A 23,574-nucleotide genomic window follows, 5' to 3' on the forward strand; every position below is an offset into this window, starting at 1 on the left:
ATTATAATTAAAGTGTTAAAAGTTAAGAAAAGTAGAGAATATTAAAAGCAGCAAGAGAAAAGCAACTTGTTACACACAGGCATATCTCATTTTTGTGCACTTCACAGATACTGCATTTTTTAAAAGTTTAAGGTTTGTGACGTCTCTGATAGCTCAGTTGGTAAAGAATCCTCAGGAGACCCCGATTTGATTCCTGCGTTGAGAAGATCCACTGGAGAAGGGATAGGTTACCCACTCCAGTACTCTTGGGCTTCCCTTGTGACTTAGCTGGTAAAGAATCCTCCTGCAATGCAGGAGACCTGGGTTCAGTCCCTGGGTTGGGAAGATCCCCTGGAGAAGGGAAAGACTACCCACTCCAGTGTTCTGACCTGGAGAATTCCATGGTCTGTATAGTCCATGGGGTTGCAAAGAGTTGAACATGACTGAGTGACTTTCACTTCACTTTACAAGGTTTGTGGCAATCCTGGGTTGAGAAAGTCCATCAGTGCTGATTTTCCAATAGCATCTGATCACTTTGTGACTTGGCAACGTTTTGGTAATTATCACCATATTTCAAAATTTTTCATTATTATATTTGCTGTGGTGACCTATAATCAGTGGTCTTTGGTATTAGTAATTAGTAATTACAGTAGTAAAAAACTACTGTAATTGTTTTGGGGTGCTACAAACCATGCCCATGTAAGAAAGACAGTGGATTTACTTGATAAATGTTATATGTGTTCTGACTTACTCTTTTTTTCCCTGCTCTCCCTCTCCTTGGACTCCCCTCTTCCCTGACACAACAATATTGAAATTAGGCCAATTAATAACCTTTCAGTGGCCTGTAAGTGTTCAAGAGAAAGGAAAGCCTTACACCTCTCACTTTAAATTAAAAGATAGAAATTAAAATTAAAAGCAAGAAATGACTAAGCTTAGTGAGGAAGGCATGTCGAAAGCAGAGGTAAGCCCAAAGTTAGGCATCTTAAACCAAACAGTTTGCTAGGTTATAAATGCAAAGGAAAAGTTCTTGGAGGAAATTTAAAGTGCTACTCCAGTGAACACCCAAATGAGAAGTAAAACAGCCTTACTGATGATCTGAAGAAAGTTTTAGTGATCTGTAGAAAAGATCAAACCAGCAACAACATTTCCTTAAGCCAAAGCTTAATTCAGGGAGAGACCCTCACTCTTTCAATTCTGTGAGATCTGAGATAGATAAGGAAGCTACAGAAAAGTTTGAAGCTAGCAGAGGATGTGGGAGAAGACAATGGCAACCTACTCCAGTACTCTTGCCTGGAAAATCCCATGGACAGAGGAGCCTGGTAGGCTGCCATCTATGGGGTCGCACAGAGTTGGACACGACTGAAGTGACTTAGCAGCAGCAGCAGAGATTGGTTCATGAATTTAATGAAAGAAGCTACCCCTATAACATGCAAGTGCTAATGTAGAAGCTGCAGTTATTTATCCAGAAGATCTATCTGAAATATTTAATGAAAGTGATTACACTAAACAACAGATTTTAAAGATAGATGAAACAGCCTCTATTTGGAAGAAGATGTCATCTAGAACTTTCATAGCTAGAGAGAAGTCAATGCCTGACTTCAAACTTCAAAGGACAGGCTGACTCTCTCATTAAAGAGTTAATGAAGCTGGAGACTTGAAGCTGAAGCCAGTGCTCATTTACCATTCTGAAAGTCCTAGGGCCCTTAAGAATTATGCTAACTCTACTCTGCAGGTGTTCTATAAATGGAGCAATAAAGCCTGAATCACAGAAAATCTGTTTACAACATGGCTTTCTGAATATTTTAAGCCCACTGTTGAGACCTACTGCATAGAAAAAAGATCCCTTTCCAAACATTGCTGCTTAAGACAGAGACTAAATGATAAGAGTAGAAGGACGTGAACTCACCTCTTGTTACAAAAACACCAAAATCATGAATAACTGCTGAACAACCATCAACTAATAACTACAGAAACCTACAAAAATAGATATTCTACGCCCAAAAATAAAGAAGAAGCCACAACAGGATAATAGGAAGCGTGCAATCATGATAAAATCAAATCACAGCCACCACCAAGTCGGTGACCCACAAACTGGAAAAGAAATATGCCACAGAAATTCTCCCACAGGAGTGAAAGTTCTAAACCCCATGTCAGGGTCCCCTGCAATGGCAGCAGAGCCCCAGAAAATCTGGCTTTGAAAGGCAACAGGGTTTGATCACAGGAATTCCACAGGTCTAGGGAAAACAGAAACCCCCACTCTTAGAGGGCACACACAGGGTCTTGTGTGCACCAGGACCCAGGGAAATAAATAGTGACCTTATAAGAGCCTGGGTCAGACCTACCTGCTAGTATTGGAGGGTCTGCTACACAGGCAGGGGGCAACTGTGACTCACTACAGGGACAAAAACATAGTCAAAGTAGTTCTAAGGAGTACTCATTAGCATCAGCCTTCCTGGAGGCCATCATTTTCTCACCAAGACCTGGCCTCACCTAACAGCTGGCAGACCAGGACAGTTCAGGCCAAACAACCAACCAAGTGGGAACACAGCCCCACTGATCAGCAGACAGACTGATTAAAGTCTCACACAACTGCCTGATAAGCATATCTCTTGACATGGTCCTGCCCAGAGTGACAAGACCCAGTTCCACCCACCAGTGGGCAGGAACCAGTCCCTCCCACCAAGAAGCATGAACAAGCCTCTTAGACCAGTCTCATCCACCAAGTTGAAGACAGCAGAAGAAGAATTACAGCCCTGCAGCCTTCAGAATGGAAACCACAATCACAGAAAGTTAGACAAAATAAGACAGCCAAGGAATATGTCCCAAATGAAGGAACAAGATAAAGCCTCAGAAAGACAACTAAATGAAGCAGAGACAGGCCATCTACCCTAAAAAGAATTCAGAATAATGACATTAAAGATGATCTAAGAGCTTGGAAAAAGAATGGAGGTATAGATCAAGAAGGTAAATGTTTAACAAAGACCTAGAGCTAAAGAACAAACAGAGGTGAACAGTACAGTAACTGAAATGAAAAATCCACTAGAAGAAATCAATAGCAGAATAACAGGCAGAATAATGCATAAGTGAGCTGGAAGACAGGATGGTGGGAATCACTGTCATGGAATAGAATAAAAAAAAAAAGAATGAAGAGAAATGAGGACAGTCTAAGAGACCTCTGGAATAACATTAATTGTGCCAACATTTGCATAACAGGGGTCCAAGTGAAAGAGATGAGTGAAAAGTTGGCTTAAAGTTCAACATTCAGAAAATGAAGATCATGGCATCTGGCCCCATCACTTCATGAGAAATTGATGGGGAAACAGTGTCAGAATTTATTTTAGGGGGCTTCAAAATCACTGCAGATGGTGATTGCAGCCATGAAATTAAAAGACGCTTACTCCTTGGAAGGAAAGTTATGACCAACCTAGATAGCATATTCAAAAGCAGAGACATTACTTTGCCAACAAAGGTCCGTTTAGTCAAGGCTATGGTTTTTCCAGTGGTCATGTATGGATGTGAGAGTTGGACTGTGAAGAAAGCTGAGCGCTGAAGAATTGATGCTTTTGAACTGTAGTGTTGGAGAGGACTCTTGAGAGTCCCTTGGACTGCAAGGAGATCCAACCAGTCCATTCTAAACGAGATCAACCCTGGGTGTTCTTTGGAAGGAATAATGCTAAAGCTGAAACTCCAATACTTTGGCCACCTCATGTGAAGAGTTGACTCATTGAAAATGACTGATGCTGGGAGGGGATTGGGGGCAGGAGGAGAAGGGGATGACAGAGGATGAGATGGCTGGATGGCATCACTGACTCGATGGACGTGAGTTTGAGTGAACTCCAGGAGATGGTGATGGACAGGGAGGCCTGGCGTGCTGCAATTCATGGGGTTGCAAAGAGTCAGACACGACTGAGCGACTGAACTGAACTGAAGGAAGAGAAAGGACCTGAGAAGATATTTGAAGAGATAATAGCTGAAAACTTCCCTTACATGGGAAAGGAGTCACTCAAGACCCAGAAATGCAGAGAGTTCCTTATGGGATAAACCCAGGGAGGAACATGCCAAGACATATAATGATCAATTTGACAAAAATTAAAGACAAAGGAAAGATACTAAAAGCAATGAGGGAAAAACAGCAAATAACATACAAGGGAATTCCCATAAGGTTATCAGATGATTTTTCAGCAGAAACTCTGCAGGCCAGAAGAAAGGGGCATGTTATATTTACCGTGATGAAAGGGAAGAACCTACAACCAAGAATACTCTACTCAGCAAGACTCTCATTCAGATTTAACAGAGAAATCAAAAGCTTTACAGACAAGCCAAAGCTAAGAGAATTCAGCACCACCAGACCAGCTTTGCAACAAATGCTATAGGAACTTCTCTAGGTGAATAAGAAAAGGCCACAACTAGAAAAAAAATTATGAAGATAGGAAATCATCCCATACACAAATATGATATCAAAACCAGCAATCTTGATAAAAGGTGAGCACAAATGCAGGACACTGGAAATGCATGTGAAATTAAGAAACCAGCAACTTAATCTTTTATAAGTATGTGTGTGTACATATATAGATTGCCATATCAAAACCTCATGGGAACCACAAACTGAAAATCTACAATAGATACACACAAATAAAGAAAAAGGAATCCAAACACAACTCTAAAGATAGTCATCAAATCACAGGAGAACAAGAGGAAGAAAAATGAATTACAAAAATAAATCCAAAACAATTAACAAAATGGCAAGAACATACATATTGATAATTACCTGAAACAGAAACAGATTAAATACTGCAATCAAAAGACACAGACTGGATGAATGGATGCAAAAAAACAAGGCCCATATATATGCTGTCTACCAGGCGGCTCAGTTGATAAAGAACCCACGCGCAAACACAGGAGACACAAGAGATGCAGTTTCAATCCCTGGGTTGGGAAGATCCCCTGGAGAAGGAAATGGCAGCCCACTCCAGTATCCTTGCCTGGGAAATCCCATGAACAGAGGAGCCTGACAGGCTGTAGTCCACAGGGCTGCAGAGAGTCAGACACGACTGAGTGCACGTGCACACATACACACATAAGACCCACTTCAGATCTAGGGACACAGACAAACTGAAAGCGAGAGGATGGAAAAAGGTATTCCATGCAAGTGGAAGTCAAAGGAAAGTTGGAGTAGCACCACTCATATCAGACAAAATGGACTTTAAAGACTGTTACAGGAGACAAAAGAAGAGAACTACATAATGATCAAGAGACCAACCCAAGAAGAAAATATAACAATTGTAAGTACATATGCACTCAACAAAGGAGCACCTCAATATATAAGGCAAATACTAACAGCCATAAAAGGAGAAATCAACAGTAACACAGTAATAATGGGGGACTTTAACACCCCACTTTCATCAATGGACAGATCATCCATATAAAAAATCAATAAGGAAACACAGGCCTTAAATGACAAATTATACCAGATAGACTTATTTATATTTATAGAGCATTCCATCCAAAAGCAGCAGAACACACATTCTCAAGTGCACATGGAGCATTCTCCAGATTGACCACATGCTGGGCCACAAGGCAAGCCTTGGTAAATTTAAGAAAACTGAAATCATATCAACCATCTTCTCTGCTTATGAGATTATGTATCAGCTACAAGAAAAAAAAAAACTAAAAAAACACAAACACGTGGAGGTTAAACAATATGCTCTTATACCACCAATGCATCACTGAAGAAATCAAAGATAAAATTGAAAAAATGGAGACAAATTAAAACAAAAGCATGATGATCCAAAACCTATGGGATGCAGCAAAAGCAGTTCTAAGAAGGAAGTTACAGCAATGCAGTCTTACCTCAGGAAACAAGAATCTCAAACAACCGAATCTTACACCTAAAGCAACTAGAGAAAGAAGAACAAACAAATTCCCAAAGTTAGTAAAAGGAAAGAATCATAAAGATCAGAGCAGAAATAAATGAAATAGAGACAAAGAAAATAGAAAAGATCAACGAAACTAAAATCTGATTCTTTGAAAAGGCAAACAAAATTCATAAATCTTTAACCAGACTCATCAAGAAAAAAAGGGAGAGGGCTTGATAAAATAAAATAAGAAATGAAAAAGGAGAAATTATGATGGACACGACAGAAATACAAAGGATCAGAAGAGACTACTACAAGCAACTATATGCCAATAAAATGGACAACCTACAAGAAATGGACAAATTCTTAGAAACTATAATCTTCCCAGGAGAAAATAGAAAATACAAACATACCAATCACAAACACTGAAATGGAAACTGTGATTTTAAAACTCCCAAGAAACTGAATGAGTTTGAGCAAGCTCTGGGAGCTGGTGATGGACAGGGAAGCCTGGTGTGCTGCAGTCTATGGGGTCACAGAGTCAGACATGCCTGAGAGACTGAACTGAACTGAACAAACCACAGTCTGGGGCCAGACTGCTTCACAGGCGAATTCTATCAGATATTTAGAGAAGAGTTAACACTATCCTTCTGAAACTGTTTCAAAAAAATTGCAGAAGAAAGAGCACTTCCAAACTCATTCTATGAAGCCATCATCACCCTGATATAAAAACCAGATAAAGATACCAAAGAAAATTACAGGCCAATATCACTGATAAACATAGATGCAAAAATCCTAAAACAAAATACTAGCAAGCTGAATCGAACAATACATTAAAAGGGTTATACACTATGATCAATTAAAATTTACCCCAGAAATACAAGGATTTTTCAATACTGGTACAATCAGTGTGGTATATAACATCATATATTGGAGAATAAAAACCATATGGTCATCCCAATAGTTTCAGAAAAAGCTTTTGACAAAGTTTAACACCATTTATGATTAAAAAAAAAAAAAAAACTCTCCAGAAAATGGGCATAGAGCAGACATGTGTACATGCACAGCAAGTTGCTTCAGTTGTATCTGACTCTTTGTGACCTATGGACTGTAGCCTGCCAGGCTGCTCTGTCCATGGACTCTCCAAGCAAGAATACTGGAGTGCATTGCCATGCCCCCTCCAGGGGAACCCAGGGATCAAACCCATGTCTATTACATCTCCTGCATTGGCAAGCATGTTCTTTACCACCAGCGCCACCTGGAAGGCCCAGAGGCGACATACTTCAACATAATAAAGGCCATATATGACACAGAAGAACTATACAAAAGGATCTTCATGACCCAAATAACCACAATGGTGTGATCACTCACCTAGAGCCTGATATCCTGGAGTGTGAAGTCAAGTGGCCCTTAGGAAGCACTACTACAAACAAAGCTAGTGGAGGTGATGGAATTCCAGCTGAGCTATTTCAAATCCTAAAAGATGATGCTGTGAACGTGCTGCACTCAATATGCCATCAAGGTTGGAAAACTCAGCAGTGGCCACAGGACTGGAAAAGGTCAGTTTTCATTCCAATCCCAAAGAAAGGCAATGCCAAAGAATGTTTAAACTACCACACAGTTGCACTCATCTCACACGTTAGCAAAGTAATGCTCAAAATTCTCCAAGCCAGGCTCAACATTACATGAACCAAGAACTTCCAGATGTTCAAGGTGGATTTGGAAAAGGCAGAGAAACCAGAGATCAAAGTGTCAACATCCATTGGATCACCAAAAAAGCAAGAGAGTTTCAGAAAAACATCTACGTCTGCTATATTGACTATGTCAAAGCCTTTGACTGTGGATCACAACAAACTGTGGATAATTCTAAAAGAGATGTGAATACCAGACCACCTGACCTGCCTCCTGAGAAATCCGTATGCAGGTCAAGAAGCAACAGTTATAACTGGACATGGAAAAATAGATTGGTTCCAAATTGGGAAAGGAGTACGTCAAGGCTGTATATGTCACCTTACTTATTTAATTTATATGCAGAGTACATCATGCAAAATGCCGGGCTTGGATGAAGCACAATCTGGAATCAAGATTGCCGGGAGAAATATCAATAACCTCAGATATACAGATGACACCACCCTTATGGCAGAAAGCGAAGAACTAAAGAGCCTCTTGATGAAAGTGAAAGAGGAGAGTGAAAAAGTTGGCTTAAAGCTCAACATTCAGAAAACTAAGATAATGGCATCTAGTCCCATCACTTCATGGCAAATAGATGGGGAAACAATGGAAACAGTGACAGACTTTATTTTCTTGGACTCTAAAATCACTGCAGATGGTGACTGTAGCCATGAAATTAAAAGATGCTCCTTGGAAGAAAAGCTATGACCAACCTAGACAGCATATTAAAAAGTAGAGACATTACTTTACTGACAAAGGTCCGTCTAGTCAAAGCTATGGTTTTTCCAGTAGTCGTGTATGGATGTAAGAGTTGGACTATAAATCAAGCTGAACACTAATGAATTGATGCTTTTGAACTGTGGTGTTGGAGAAGACTCTTGAGAGTCCCTTGGACTGCAAAGACATCCAACCAGTCCATCCTAAAGGAAATCAGTCTTGAGTATTCATTGGAAGGACTGATGCTGAAGCTGAAATTCCAATACTGTGGCCACCTGATGTGAAGAACCGACTCATTTGAAAAGACCCTGATGCTGGGAAAGATTGAAGGTGGGAGGAGAAGGGAACGACAGAGGATGAGATGGTTGAATGGCATCACCAACATAAATTGGACATAAATTCAAGTAGGCTCTGGGAGATGGTGATGGACAGGGAAGCCTGGTGGGGCTGCAGTCCATGGGGTCACAAAGAGTCGGACACTACTGAGCAACTGAACTGAACTGATGACAAATTTACAGCTAACAACATGCTCAACAGTGAAAAACTCAAAGCTTTTCCTCTCTGACCAGAAATAAGACAAGGATGTCCACTCTCACTACTTTTGTTCAATATAGTTTTGGAAGCCCTAACAAAAGCTCACAATTAGTGACAAGAAAACACATGAAACTGTAAAACTCCCTGGTAAAGGTCAATATATAGAAAACGTAGTGGAATAATCAGTTATAAAGTTAGTATGAGTTACAAGAAAAAAGTCCAAAAAACGACTATAACTACAATAATTAGTTAAGGGATACACAAGATAATAAAAATGTGAATTGTCACATTAGAAACATAAAACTTGGTAAGGGGAGCTTTAGAATGCTAAAAATGTAGCACTTTAGAAAACATTCAAACCTAGGTTGCAATCAACTTAAAATTGACTGTTATAAATACAAGCTGTTATATGTGTGCCTTATGGTAACCACAAAGCAGAAACCTATAGTACAACACAAAAGATAGTAGACTCTAATGATAACACTGAAGAAAGTCAAACCCAAAAGGAAGAAAGAAAAAGAAAGGGAAAGGAACAAAGAGAACTACACGACAGCCAGAAAAGAAGAAGCAAAATGGAAATAAGTACACACCTATCAATAACTATTTTCAGTGTAAGTGAATTAAATTCTCCAGTCAAAAGACATAGAGTGGCTGAATGGAAGAAGAAAGTAAGATATCTGTATGCTGCCTACAAAGACTCATTTCAGATGCAAAAACACAACTCAAACATGAAGGGATGGAAAAAATATATTTTGTGAAAATGGAAATCTAATGAAAGTTGGAGTATCTATACTTACATCAGACAAAATAGACTTTAAAACAAAATAAAAAAAGAATGTCATTACATAATGATAAAGGGGTCAACCCAACAAGAGAATATATTTCCCAACACAGGAGCACCTAACTATATAAAACAAATATTGACATACCTAAAGGAAGAAATGAACAGCAGTACAATAATACTAGGAGACTTTTATACCACAGTAGATCATCCAAACAAACCACTACCAACAACAAATCAATAAACATTGGTCTTAAAGGACTTTAGACAAAAGGACTTAACAGATAAGTACAGAACATTCCATCAAAAGCAACAGAATTTACATCTTCCCAAGTCCACATGGAACATTCTCCAGGATAGATCCTGTTATGTCACAAGTCTCAATAAATTTAGAAGACTGAAATCATATTAGGCATCTTTTCTGACCATAATGGTATGAAATGAAGCAAGAAATCTCAATTACAGAAAGAAAACTGGAAAATTTACAAATATGTGGAAACTAAACAACATGCTACAGAACAACCAAGGTTCAAAACAATCAAAAGAGAAATCAAAAATTAACTTGAGACATTTGAAAATGAAAAATACAACATACCAAAACACAGGATGCAGCAAATGCAGTTCTAAGAGGCAAGGTGACAGTAATCAATGCCTACCTTAGGAAACAAGAAAGGTCTCAAACAGCATAACTTTACATCTCAAGGAACTAGAACAAAGTCCAGAGTTAATAGACGGAAGGACATAAAGTTCAGAGTGGAAATAAAACTAAAAAGATGAAACTAAGAGCTGATTCTTTTAACAATGAGCAAACTCAATAAACCTTTAACTAGACTCACCAAAAAACAAAGAGGACTCAAATAAAACCAGAAATCAAGAAGAGAGATTACAACTGATACCATAGAAATACTAATGATCCTAAGAGACTATTAAGAACAATTATATGTCAACAAATTTGACAACCTAGAAAAGATGGAAAAATTCCTAGAAACATACAACCTACCAAGACTGAACCAGGAAGAAAGAAAATCTGAACTGAGTACTACTAATAAAGAGACTGAATCAGTAATCAAAAACCTCCTAACAAACAAAAGTCCAGAAGCAGATGGCTTCACTATGAATTCTTCTAAATAGTAAAATAAATTATACTATTAATCAAAGTCTACTAATATTCTATTAATACCAATTTTTCTCAAACTCTTTCAAAAAACAGCAGAGGAGGGAATGCTCCAAAGTCATTTTATGTTGTCAGCATTACTGGGACAAGGGCACCACAAGACACAAACAAGACACTGCAAGAAATTACAGGCCAGTGTTACTGATGAATATAAATGCAGAAATTCTCAACAAAATACTAGCAAACCAAATTCAACAATATATTAAAAGGCTCATGCACCATAAGCAAATGGGATTTATCCTAGGATTGCAAGGGTGGCTCAACATATGCAAATCAATGTGATATACCACATTGACAAAATAAAGGATAAAAATCAATCATCTCAAAAATGCAGAAAAAAATTTGACAAAATTTAACATCAATTATGATAAAAAAAAAATCTCTCAACAGAGTGGTTATAAAAAAAAAAAAAAACACAAAGTGGTTATAGAGTGACTACATACACTTCAACATAATCATGGCCATATATGACAAACCCATAGCTAATGTCACACTCAAAGGTGAGAAGCTGAAATGAAAGCTTTTCCTCTAAAATCAGCAACAAAACGAGGAGGCTCTCACCACCTTTTTGCAACCTAGTATTGGAAGTTCTAGGCTAAAAAAGAAAATAAATAAAAGGCATCCAAATCAAGAAGGAAAAGGTAAAATGGTCACTCTTTGGAGATGACATGATATTCTATATAGAAAATCAAAACACTCTTTTGAACTAATAAATTCAGTAAAGTTGCATGATATAAAATCAGTATACAAATAATTCTATACACTAACAACAAGTTGTCAGAAATAGAAATTAAGAAAACAATCCCATTTACAATTGCATCAAAAATAATGTCTAGGAATAAATTTAACCAAGGAAATGAAAGACCTGTACACTGAAAAGATGTAAGACACTGATAGAATAAACTGAAAACACACGTTTTTAAAAATGCTTCATACTTATGGATTATAGGAATTAATATTGTTAAAATGTCCATACTACCTAAAGCAATATACAGATTCAGTACAATCCTTATCAAAATCCCAATGGCATTTTTCACAGGAGTAGAATAATCTTAAAATCTATGTGGACAGGGAGGCCTGGCGTGCTGCGGTTCATGGGGATGCAAAGAGTCGAACACAACTGAATGACTGAACTGAACAAAAGACCCAGAATACCCAAAGTAACCCTAAGAAAGAAGAAAAGGCTGAAACATCTCTCTTCCTTATTTCAAAGTATATTACATCTCTCTTCCTTATTTCAAATTATATTACAAAGAAATAATAATCAAAACAGTCACAGTCACAGTAATTAGTACTATTAGCTGACATGAAAACAGACACATAGATCAGCAGAACAGAATCAAGAGCCCAGAAATAAACCCACACAAATATAGCCAATTTATGACAAAGGAGTGAAGAATATACAATGGAGAAAGGATAGATTCTTCCTTTCTGGTGTTGGGAAAACGAGACAGCCTCATGCAGAAAATTAAACTGGACCACTGTCTTACACCATACATAAAATTTAAGTCAAAATCAATTAAAAATTTTAATTTAAGACTGGAAACCATAAAAGTTCCAAAAGAAAACATAGGCAGTAAGCAACTTGACAACAATTTTGGTGATGATTTCAAATCTGACACCAAAAACAAAGCAACAAAAGCAAAAATATACAATGGGACTATATCGACCTGCACAGCAAAGGAAATCATTAACAAAATGAAAAGGCCATCTACTGAACAGAAGAAAATATTTGCAAATAGTTTTTCTGATTAGAGGTTAATATCCTAAATATATAGAGAACTCATATAATTCAATGGTGGGGGAAAATTTTATTTTTAAAAATGGGCAAAGGATCTGAGCAGACAGTTTTCCAAAGAAGGCATAAAGATAAGTTAAGAGGCACATAAAAAGATACTCAGTGTCACTAATCATCAAGGAAATGCAAGTCAAAACACAATGAAATAGCACTTCACACCTGTTAGAATGGCTATTATCAAAAAAGCCAAAGAATAACAAATGTTGCAAAGGATGTGAAGAAAAGGGAACCCCCATTCACTGTTGGGGTGAATGTAAATACAGGCAGCCACTATGGCACTAGTATTGGAGAAGGAAATAGCAACCCACTCCAGTATTCGGAGAAGGCGATGGCACCCCACTCCAGTACTTTTGCCAGGAAAATCCCATGGATGGAGGAGCCTGATAGGCTGCAGTCCATGGGGTCACAAAGAGTCGGACACAACTGAGTGACTTCATTTTCCGTTTTCCCTTTCATGCACTGGAGAAGGAAATGGCAACCCACTCCAGTGTTCTTGCCTGGAGAATCCCAGGGACGGGGGAGCCAGGTGGGCTGCTGTCTACAGGGTCACACAGAGTCAGACACAACTGAAGTGACTTAGCAGCAGCAGCCAGTATTCTTCCCTGGAGAATTCCATGGACAGAGGAGCCTGGCAGAGTATATAGTCCATGGGGTCGCAAAGAGTCGGAAACGACTGAGCAGCTAACACACACACACATGCACACATACGTGCGTGCACGCACACACACACACACGGCACTAGTATGGAGGTTCCTCAAAAAGTTAAAAATTGAACTACCATATGATTCAGCAATTCCACTACTGAATATTTATCCAAAGGAAACAAATCCCTAACTCAAAAAATAGTCTGCACCCCCATATTTACTGTAGCATTATCTACAATAGCCAAGACATAGAAAAAATCTGAAGTGCCTACTGACTGATATACATGTATAAAGAAAATGTGGTGTGTTTATACAATGGAATGTTATTCAAACATAAAATAGGAGGAAATCCTATTTTGACAGCATGGATGGATTTTGAGGGTATTATGCTAAAGTGAAATATGTTAGAAAAAGACAAATACCATATAATCTCACTTATATATAGAATCTAAATAAAAATCTGAACTCATAGATTCAGAGATCAGACTGGTAGCTACCAAAGGCTTGGGGTGGCATGGGCAAAATGCATTATAAAGTAAGTTAATTCTTGGGATGTAACGCACAGTATGATGACTATAGTTAATAATACTGTATTATATATTTGAAAATTGCTAAGATTGCCTTAGGTGGTATAATCATTTTAACAACACTGATTCTTCCAATCCAAGAACATGGTATATCTTCCCATCTCTTTGTGTCATTTTTGACTTCTTTCATAAGTATCTTACAGTTTTTGGAGTACAGGTCTTTTGCCTCATTAGGTAGGTTTATTCCATTAGGTAGGCTTATTTATAATTTTTGATGCAATAATAAATGGGATTGTTTCCTTAATTTTTTTCCTTAATGACTCAAGGCAATCTACAGTTTCAGTGAAATCTCTATCAAATTACCAATGACATTTTTCACACAGATAGAACAAAAAAAAATGTTATTTTATATGGAAACACAAAAGACGCTAAATAGCAATAGCAACCTTAAGAAAAACAGAGCTGCAGGAATCAGGCTCCTTGACTTTAGACTATATTACAAAGCAAGAGTAATCAAAACAATATGGTACTGGCACAAAAATAGAAATATAGATAGTTGGAACAGAATAGAAAGCCCCAAAATAAACCCACATATTTGTACTCAGTCTACAACAAAGGTGGCCAAAATATACAATGGAGAAAAGACAGTCTCTTCTATAAGTAGTGCTGGGAAAACGGAAAAGCTACATGTAAAAGAATGAAATTAGAACATTCTCTAACAGCATATACAAAAATAAACTCAAGGTTAAAGACCTAAATCTAAGACTGGTTACTATAAAACTTGTAGAGGGAAATATGAGACTGTAATATAATATGAGACCAGCACTCTCTTTAACATAAATCACCACAATATCTTTTTGGATCCATCTTCTACAGTAATGGAAATAAAAATAAACAAATGGGACCTAATTAAATTTAAAAGCTTTTGTACAGCAAAGGAGACCATCAACAAAATGAAAAGACAACCTACAGAATGGGAGAATATTTGTAAATGATTCTACTGACGTTGGTTTAATATCCAAAATATACAAACAGCTTATACAATGCTACAACAACAACAAAAAACAATCCAATCAAAAAAATGGACGGAAGATATAGACATTTCTCCAAAGAAGAGATACAAATGGCCAAAGGCACATGAAAAAATGCTCAGCATTACTAATTATTAGAGAAATGCAAATCAAAACTAAAAGGAGGTATTGCCTCACACTGGTCAGAATGGTCATCATCAAAATGTCTACAAATAACACAAGCTGTTGGTTGGAATGTAAACTGGCATGGCCAATGTATAGAACAGTATAGAGGTTCCTTAAAAAACTAAAAATAGAGTTACTTATGATCCTACAATCCCACTCCTGGGCATATATCCAGGGAAAACCATAATTAGAAAAGATACCTGCACCCCAGTGTTCACTGCAGCACTATTTACAGTAGCCAAGACATGGAAGCAACCTAAATGTCCATCAACAGGGAAATGGATAAAAAAAGATGTAATATATACAATCGAATATTACTCAACCATGAAAAGAATGAAATAATACCATTTGCAACAACATGGGTGGACCTAGAGCTTATAATACTAAATAAACTATGCCAAAGACAAATATCATATGATGTTGCTTATATGTGAAATCTTAAAGATACAAACGAATTTATGTCCAAAACAGATTCATAGGCATAAAAAACAAACTTAGGCTTATCAAAGGAGAAAGAGTGAGCAAGGGATAAATTAGGATGAAATTAACATATACACACTATTATATATAAAATAGATAATCAATAAGGACCCACCGTATAGCACAGGGGAGAAGGCAGTGGCACCTCAGTCTAGCACTCTCGCCTGGAAAATCCCACAGACAGAGGAGCCTGGAAGACTGCAGTCCATGGGGTCGCTAAGAGTCAGACACGACTGAGTGACTTCACTTTCACTTTTCACTTTCATGCATTGGAGAAGGAAATGGCAACCCACTCCAGTGTCCTTGCCTGGACAATCCCAGGGATGGGGGAGCCTGGTGGGCTGCCGTCTATGGGGTCGCACAGAGTCGGACATGACTGAAGTGACTTAGCAGCAGTAGCAGTATAGCACAGGGAACCATATATATTCAATATTTCATAAAACCTGTAAGTATTATTACAAAATCTGATATTTATATGTGTGTGTGTGTGTGTATTTTCTGAATCTCTGTGCTCTCCATCTGAAACTAACATGATGCTCTACATGTACTCTACATCTGAAGCTAACATGGTATGGTCAATCAACTATACTTCAATTTTAAAAAGTTGCAGGGACTTTTCTAGTGGTCCAACAGTTGAGAATCTACCATCCAGTACAGGGGATGTGGGTCTGATCCTACTGCAACTAGAAAAAGCTTGTGCACTGCTATGAAGACCCAGTGCAGCCAAAAATTAATAATATTAATAATAAAGTTGCAGAGGAAGTAGATCTTAAAAAGTCTTATCACTGGAAAATAAATACATAAATAAAAGCAGAACCCAGAGTGCTATGCAGAGCACTGCAACCAACTTTTACCCAAAGGGCATTTGCTGAACTGGGTAGACTTAAGCTTTATTCTTCAAAACTTTGATGCTTAGGGAATATGAAAGAAAATAGAGAAATTACCAGCTTGTGAATGTAAATCTAAACACATACTACATAAGACAACAACAATATTCATACTACAGTTTGCTATAACAGCAATGGCCACATGCAACAGCACAGATAAATCTTAGTAGCACAATGGTGAGAAAAAAGAAAGTCTCAGAAGACTACATACAGGATAGCATATTTTCTAGAGAATTCAAAACAAACTGAACTGAACAGTATCATTCAGACAAATGAATATACATATACCCTACAAAAATGCATGTTAATGATAAAAATGAAGTTCAGGATAAGGGAAGCAAGGAGATGAGATGAAGGAGAAGCCCAGAGGTAGATAAAAGTTGCCAGTAATGTTTTAATTCTTAGGTTGCATGGAGGATTTATGAGCATTGATTGTGTTATTACAGTATTAAATACATAAACATAAAAATTAGAGAAATGAAGAACATGAATGGACAAATTAGTTATAAAAACTTAAGAATCATAATTAGGCCAATTCTCTGCATCTGAGGGCAAAAATAATGTTATAAAGAAATGCAGAGAATGAAGAACAGTCAAGATATTTTTGAAGAATAACAAAGTGGCGATTTACCTTGCATTAGACACAGTATAAAATTATAGTAATTATGTCAGTGTGTTAACATCTGAATAGAAAATGGAATAGAATTGAAAACTCAAAACTTAAGTTCTGTAATAAAGATTTAATCACAAAATAAAACATACAGTATGATTCCATTTATATAGAATTCAAAGCAGATAAAACTAAGCACTGCTGTATTTAGGAACATTTGAATGAGTAGTATAATTATATAGGAAAGCAGAAAATTGCAACAGTTGTCACCTCTTGGGGTGTCTGTCATTGACAGGCATTTTGAGGCACAGAATTCAAAGTAGATAAAACTAAGCACTGCTGTATTTACGAACACTTGCATGAGTAGCATAATTATATAGAAAAACAGAAAATTGCAACAGTTGTCTCCTCTCCAGGTGTCTGGCGTTGACAGTAAGACACTGACCACACTGTTTTAACTTGGATGAGTTTCACTTATCATTCTTTTAAACATACGTATGTTTTTATTTTCACAGTTCACAAAAAATTGGGAATGAATTAACTAGTTCTAGAATACACCTGGTGCTAGAAAAATAATATTTGCAAGCCAACCATCCATTTCTTGTGAAATAAAAGCAACTTTAGAGAATATGCTAACTTAAAAGGGAACATCCTGCCTTTCCTATGTGTAAAGTTGAAACCAAGAAACTTAAAGCTTTACTTTCAAAAGGAAAATTATGACTCACTTGGGAAAATTCCTTCACATGTTAACATTACCGGACTGTTTAATGTCTTGGAAGGTACTAGGCTAAAAGATCATAAAAGTGACACTGATTTATTAGTTTGAGGTTTGGTTTCCTGGCTGTTTCTACAGAAGGGCAAGGAAGTATTTTCTTTGTATTGATACAAGTGCCAGAGAACATGTAGCCAACCATTTTGCAAAAGAAATATTAGACTTTGCATCAAAGACAAATATATGGGACACAAATGACATCTGAGCACAGCCCTCTCCAAAACATCTGTCAAGTGGAAAAAGCAAGGAGATCAGGGGTAGGTGCTGGAGTGTGAACTGAGAGCTCCACTTATAGTCATTCACAAGCTCATAGAAGAAAAGAGTGAGTCCAAAATTTTAGTGCAGGGTGACACAGACCCTAAGTTTGTTGAAAGGGAAAGCTCATGTCCAGAGATGCTTTATGCATCATTTAGTCAGGCAAACCCCGAGCATGGTTCTAGTATACTCTCTAGTACGTAATTCTGGAGACAGATGAAGGCAGCGAAGAAGATGACCAACTGATTGCTACCACTGAGTTTTAATTCCCTTAGGGTAGCAAGAAGAAATTTCTAGAGAGAAACTTGACTTTATGGTACAATGGCTTAAGAGAGTTGGAAGCCAGAAATCTGCTGCTTCTGAAAACGAACTTCCTAAGAATTTCACAACTTCTACTTCTTGTTCTTAGAACCTAAGTGGCCACACAGACATGTTGTGTTCCTCTGGGTACAGGTTAGCAGAACTCTGTGATCTATCACATATGGGCATATATGACTCACAGTCTGAATAAACAGATGCACATTCTCAACAACTTGAATCCTGCATAGAAATTTTCTAAAATGTTGCCAATTCACCATAGCCATGAGTTTGTGTTTTCTAAATATGAAAAAGCATATAGTAAATAAAATTAATTTTTTTAATTTTGAAAAAACATAAATTAACATTTAAAACCACCACCTAAAATCTTTTGCTTCCCTTGTAGCTCAGTTGGCCAAAAATCTGCCTGCAATGCAGGAGACTGCGGTTCAATACCTGAGTTAGGAAGATCTCCTAGAGAAGGCAACTCACCCAGTATTCTTGCCTAGACAATCCCATGGACAAAAGAGCCAGGCAGACTACAGTCCTTGGGGTCACAAGAGTCGGACACAACTTAGCAACTAAACCAACCAACCTAAAATCTTTTAAACATATGTATGTTTTTATTTTCACAGTTCAAAAAAATGGGAATGAATAAACTTGTGCTAGAATATACCAGGTGCTAGCCCATCAAGCTCCTCTGTCAATGGGATTCTCTAGGCAAGAATACTGGAGTGGGTTGCCATTCCCTTCTTCAGGGGATCTTCCTGACCCAGGGATCAAATCCAGGTCTCCTACACTGCAGGGAGATTCTTTACCATCTGAGCCACCAGGGAAGCCCCAAAACCTTTTATCTTTTATGAATTTACAAATAGTCATTGTGTTTGATAATCTATTCTTGTTGGGTCAGGAAAAGTATTTTATTATTCTAATTTTCATACTTATATTTAATGGCTGTTTATATTTGACATGTCCCTAATTTATTCAGCTATGCTGAGTGAAGGAATTCATTTATTTGCTATGAATTTATAGCAGGACTTAATAAGATACATATGGGGCTTCCCTGGTGGTCCAGTGGTTAAGAATCTGCCTTGCAGTGCAAGGGACATAGGGAATGATCCCTAGTATGAGAAGATCCCACATGCTGTGGAGCAACTAAGCCCATGCGCCACAACCAAGATTGTGCTCTAGAGCCCCTGAGCCTCAACTACTAAGCCTGCCTAGAGCCTGTGCTCCACAACAAGGGAAGCCGCCGCCACGAGAAGGCCATGCACGACAAGGAAGAGTAGCCTCCATTCTCCGCAGCGAGAGAGATGCAGCATAAAGACCCAGAGCAGCCAGAAAGTAAAATAAATAAATACATCTTAAAACAATGATACATCTGAATTGTATTTTATGGAAATAGTCAAGGAAAATGGTCCACAGAAATCAAGGAAAAGCCATGGTTTTCTACTCAGCAAGTTTAGAAGGTATCTGGGGAAGAAGAGATTTGTCAAAATTCTTTAAATGAAAACTCAAACAAGGTCTGAGAAGCTACAATAGAGCAGGCAAAACAAAGGGCAAAAGACAAGAGCAGAGAAGAGGCATAAATAGGAAAGAGACGAGTGGGTCCTGAAAAGAACTTCCTTTTCTAGTGAACCCTATTGTGGGAAAAGTTTAAGGGGTCAATGAAGGTGACTCTTGAAACAATATAGGCTCACTCCTCTTATATATACTTTTGTCTAATAATTAAGTATGTTCCCTGGTGGCGCAGAGGTTAAAGCGTCTGCCTGCAATGTGGGAGACCTGGGTTCGATCCCTGGGTCGGGAAGATCCCCTGGAGAAGGAAATAGCAACCCACTCCAGTATTCTTGCCTGGAGAATCCCATGGACAGAGGAGCTTGGTGGGCTACAGTCCACGGGTCGCAAAGAGTCAGACACGACTGAGAGATTTCACTTCATAATAAAAAGCACACTGCCATTTTTCTTCTAGATTGTTGACTTGGACTATATTTGAAATATGTGTAGCTAAAGATGAACAAAGGAACTACATTCGTTGTCTTAATTGAAGAAAACACAATTTTGTGTTCTTGACTAGCTGTGCTCTGCAAAAAGTAAAAGGAAGTTACATAGTCTACACAAACTTTTAATCTTAAATAAAATTATTCTTCCTAAAATTCCAGGCATTGTTATTGGACCTATGGCTGTAACAGATTATTTAATCTTACCGAATCCTCACCATCATAGAGAGAATCAAGTTTCAAGGCACTAACAGACTCATTAATTTTTCTGCAGTATAGCGATTTACAGTGTTTTATTATTTTCAGGTGTACAACACAATGATTTGATATTTGTAGATTATCCTCTATTTAAAATTATTATAAAATACTGGTTATATTTCCTGTGCTATATATTACATCTTTGTGTCTTATTTATTTTATACTTACTCGTTGTACCTCTTAATCCCCTTCCCCTATCTTGGCCCTCCGCACAGCCCTCTCCCTGTTAGTAACCACTAGTTTGTTATCTGTATATATGAGTCTGTTTTTGTTACATTTATTTCTTATATTGCACATGTAAAAGAAAACATACGGTATTTTTCTCTGACTTACTTCACTAAACAGATGGATATATATCCAAAGAAAATGAAAACACTAATTAGAAAAGATATATGTAGAAACCAATACAACATTGTAAAGCAATTATCCTCCAATTAAACATTTAAAAAAATAAAGAGGCAAAAAATATATACACACCTCAATGTTCATAGTAGCATTATCTATAATAGCCAAAATATAGAATCAACCTAAGCATCCATCAACAGATGGATGAATATGTGATATGCAATTAGATAGATACATGTGTACATACACACACACAATGAAATATTACTCAGCCATAAAAAATAATGAAATTTCACCATTTGCTGCAACAGGGAGGGTATAATGCTTAGTGAAGCTGTCAGAGAAAAACAGATTCATTCTTAATTTCAGTAGCAAGTACTCATCAAAAATATCACTTTATTGGCAAAATAATCATAGTACAATACTATTAACATTCCATAGACACTAATAATAATTAAGATGGTTGTATTGATTATTGTAATAGTCACAGCTCTTAGGGACGTGGGAGCCTGGTGGGCTGCTGTCTATGAGGTTGCACAGAGTCTGACACAACTGAAGCGACTTAGCAGCAGCAGCAGATTTTTATAGTCTGATACTTTTCAAGGATGCTCTGCATAGGAAGTGCCCTATGTCCTCCATATACAAATTAGTGCCAACCTTAAGTTAGGTACTGTCTTAGAAGAAAGTGAAGTCACTCAGTCGTGTCCAACTCTTTGCGAACCCATGGACTGCAGCCTACCAGGCTCCTCCATCCATGGGATTTTCCAGGCAAGAATACTGGAGTGGGTTGCCATTTCCTTCTCCAAGGGATCTTCCCAACCCAGAGATCAAACCCAGGTCTCCCACATTGCAGGCGGACGCTTTAACCTCTGAGCCACCAGGGAAGCCCTATAGAAGAACCTAGGCAATCATAATTTTTATTCAGATAAAGGAAATCTGGTATGTCTACACAGCAGACCTGTTGTAATAACCAATATTTCTAGATCTTTTCACATTTCTGAAGCTAATGAAAAGAACATTCAAAACACATGAAAACACTAAGGCAATGACAGTCCCTTCTTAGTTTTCCCATGTAATAGTACTAATGAATAGTAAAGGATAAAATGTAGTCACAAGGATTTAAGTTCCTAGGATAAGACTTGGTACTTAGTTCATAATATTCATGGAAGTTGATGACTCACAAGTTACAGGTGGAGCATATATATATTAGGAAGGACTCTAGTGGCAAGTGACAGAAATCCAGTATAAACTGATTTAAACAGAAATCCATTGGTTCAGGTGACCAGGAGGTTGTTAATGATATTAACATTATTAACGACTAGATTCCAACCCTCCAGCAGCATCAGCAAGAGACTGCCTTTGTGCTGGCTCTGCTCTGTTATTTGACTGCATTCTCAGGCAGGCGGGCTTCACACGCATCTGTGACACCCACCAGAAGCCCCAGGCTTTTACTTTCTGTGGAGTTAGTAATAATTCACTAAGTGATCATTCTTAGCAGAAGACCCGGTAATGAGTTTCACTGACCGGGTCTGATTCATCTTCTGAGCTCGGATCACCGAAGAGGCAAACCCTGCCCAGCCCACAGGGATGATTCCCCAGAGAAGGAGAGAGAGTCTTTGACCAGAAGAAGAGATGCAAAACCACACATGTCTCATATACAGAAACTTTGTATACTTGTCTCCCATGAATGAGGGTTACATAGTAGGGAGAAGAGATTTGGGAGGCAGGAAAATGATAATTTGGAATGTAAGATTCTCCTGTATGTTTATAGATACCGAGACTACCGTGACCCTCCTCATTCACTGGTGCCCTACGGCTACACACTACAGTTCTGGCACGTCCTAGCAGCCCGACTGGCTTTTATCATTGTGTTCGAGGTAACTTTTCTCACCCAATTCCTTGATTTCCTTTGACCTAATGAAGCAAATAGAAGTAGCAGATGAATATAAGTTACAAGAACTTTCAATGTGATTATGTATTGTCTAGAAGCAGGATAAGTAATACTGTGCAATCTTTTTCTCATTTTCTTCTCTTTAATTAAAGTACTTGAATTTTCTGAGAAATATTTGAAAGTCCACTGTTGATTGTTAATGTATAAGTCAGGAATCTGGTCCTAAGTTTAATATTCTATGGCTGTGGTTCTTAAAATTCAGGAAAATTGCCATTTTTCCATCCCCACGCCCAGAGATTCTGATACACCATGCCTGCAATTTGCTTTTCACAGTCCTCCAAGATGCTTCTGATGTTCAGGGACAGTGTTTAGAAAACACTGAAATGACTGTTACAAGTGGCAGCCTCTGGTTGTGCATCATCATAACATTACTTATGAACTTATAAAGTGTAATCTACCTAGAAGATTATGCCTGTATTATGTGTCAATAAAATTACATCATCTATTTTCTCCTAGTCTTTAAGAAAATTGTACTAAAAATAGTTTGCATTCCCATAACTGTATCCCAAAATGGAAATTTCATCTCTCATTACATATATTAAAGCCAGATTAATGCAAGTGAAGGCTGCCTCTTGGCTCAGACTGAAAATTCCTATACAGGCATACCTCAGAGATACTGCAGGTTTGGTGCCAGACCACCACAATAAAGTATTTTGTCATCTGTGGAGCCTTTTAAAATATTTTCTTACAATTATCATAATGACACCCATTTTGTGGGTGGAGGAATTGAGGTTCAGAGTGACTTATCCTCAGGTAAACCATCTTCAGTGCTAAAAGTGGAGCTGGGATTCAGATCTGGCCTTGTGGTTCCATGGTACTTTCTTCTGGCTCTCGTTTGCAGTC

The 23,574-nt window shown here is 37.8% G+C and overlaps 1 protein-coding gene across 11 annotated transcripts in view; it reads left to right on the forward strand.

Moving 5' to 3' along the window:
* The window catches only part of ANO4 (anoctamin 4), a 432,231-nt gene that overhangs the window by 403,712 nt on the left and 4,945 nt on the right, over positions 1–23,574 (forward strand). For all 11 annotated transcript variants that reach the window (XM_019961160.2, XM_070789603.1, XM_070789604.1 and 8 more), the window contains one exon: positions 22,552–22,657. In XM_019961160.2, the coding sequence (XP_019816719.2) occupies positions 22,552–22,657 (106 nt within the window). The remainder of the gene's footprint in view (positions 1–22,551; positions 22,658–23,574) is intronic.

Source organism: Bos indicus, chromosome 5, assembly GCF_029378745.1.
Source record: "Bos indicus isolate NIAB-ARS_2022 breed Sahiwal x Tharparkar chromosome 5, NIAB-ARS_B.indTharparkar_mat_pri_1.0, whole genome shotgun sequence".
NCBI classification, from domain to species: Eukaryota; Metazoa; Chordata; class Mammalia; order Artiodactyla; family Bovidae; genus Bos; species Bos indicus.